General features: G+C 38.9%; 1 protein-coding gene across 1 annotated transcript; it reads right to left on the bottom strand.

Moving 5' to 3' along the window:
• Positions 1–83: 83 nt before the first annotated feature.
• Positions 84–1,145, bottom strand: LOC119915376 (E3 ubiquitin-protein ligase TRAIP-like; the record flags this gene model as incomplete). Its single annotated transcript, XM_038734896.1, has 5 exons — positions 959–1,145; positions 661–778; positions 506–563; positions 314–397; positions 84–123 (listed from the first exon to the last, which is right to left on the bottom strand). Coding segments are annotated over exons 2-5 (280 nt in total), but the record flags the coding sequence as incomplete, so codon positions are not given.
• Between the last annotated feature and the right edge of the window lie 537 nt (positions 1,146–1,682).

Raw genomic sequence — 1,682 nt, 5'->3', positions numbered from 1 at the left:
TGATCAGACATACATATAAACTAGTGCGGCCTACTTTTAACAGAGAGGTCATTACCAGATCACAACTTAGTTAGGTCTCTTACCTTTAGAGTTTAAAAGTGCCTTCATCCTATCAAGCTCATTCTAAGGAGGGAAGCAGACACACAACGAGAAGAAACAATACGACAAATCAAATCCAGGTGAGTGTAATGACAACAAGACTATCTGTCTGAGTGTAACAGTTTACATTTTCAAGTAATTCTCAAACAATTTCTCTGTAAGAAAAACTCAAAGCCAACACTGATATATTGTTTAGACACTCCAAGTTTGGTACCTGCAAGCTTTCAGGGTCCGCTGAGGCCTCCTCCTCTCCACCAATATCAAAGAACAGCTTGCTGATAATGTGTCTGGTGCTGACCTACACAAAAAAAGCACACCATTATCTAAGTTGACTTTTACCTTCTGTTTGGCAAGTTGGTACAGTTTGGGCTAGCACGAGTTTGGTGGTGTTTGAAAGTGGAGGTACCTGTTTTCTACATTGTGGACAGGTTTTTGTCGGGGCTGTCTGAAACCACTGGAGAAGACTGAGAAGGGTAAAGGAAACACTTATTAGCCCTGTGTAACATGACAGAAATGCTATATAAGAATTGACTTTCTATACCATGCTAGTGTTAACGTTACCATTCATAGTGGAAAGTATGTCCGCAGTGGATGGCAGCAACATCTCTGGAGTGATCGAAAAAATCGGAGCAAATCGTGCAATATGCTCGGATAGGCATCTTACTGTCACAACAATCCCCTGTTTATGGATAGTATAAAAAACCGTATTAAATACTATAGCTTAGCTAAAGCTGTAACATTAATTTTAGCAAACACGTTACTTCTCTGCATTCATAATGCTAACATACAGCTACGCTAAGGCTAGTTAGCTTTGGTAAACGTTAGCTGTCTTGTCAACTGTCGCCACAACGTTACTTACAAAGCGAAGACGTTACGTTACTGCGCAGTGCTTCGTAATGAGATCAAACATCCGTAACCTTGTGTAGAATACGACATTTTAACCGAGTTAAACTGTCTCTACACGAGTTAATCTCATTCTATCTGACAGAATACGTCATTAGCTAACACAAACACAATGGTTGCTCCATTACTGCGCTGCTTCCCCGCTGTACGTTCAAACGTAAGTCCAGCCCATTACGCTGCATTCAGGCACACCTCGTATAAGTGGCTACAATTCTTCCTAAATGTCAATTTAGTTATTTAAAACTACACCCATTTTTCTTGTGTTTAAAAAAAATATACTCGACGGTTATTTCATCAGAGAAGCTAAAATGTAATATGGCACTATCAAGTGATCACCGCTCATTTGCTAGAAATGTATTTGTGTTTCCATCCCTATATCTCACACATGCACACTCACTCACACGCACTTAAACTGTGAAGGGATATAGGGATATACTCACTTTGACTGATAATTATAATTATTATTACTCCAAGGAAATATTTTCTTAATTAATTAAGTTAATATTTTTAAGTAATTACTACATGACATCTATTGTTTTACATCAGATAATAGAATGTGTTGCATTTCCCAGCACCGCTTTTCCTACCCACTTTAGATTAAACCACGCCCACATCCGTATGACCAAAACCTTTCGGTTACCACTTTTTATACACAGTCTATGGTTACCACCACGCCGTTC

This window comes from Micropterus salmoides, unplaced genomic scaffold (assembly GCF_014851395.1).
Source record: "Micropterus salmoides isolate LMB-PRFRI ecotype aquatic unplaced genomic scaffold, ASM1485139v1 Ms_hic_scaffold_2095, whole genome shotgun sequence".
Classification (NCBI taxonomy): domain Eukaryota; kingdom Metazoa; phylum Chordata; class Actinopteri; order Centrarchiformes; family Centrarchidae; genus Micropterus; species Micropterus salmoides.
This window is presented reverse-complemented; position numbering and strand designations above follow the sequence as displayed.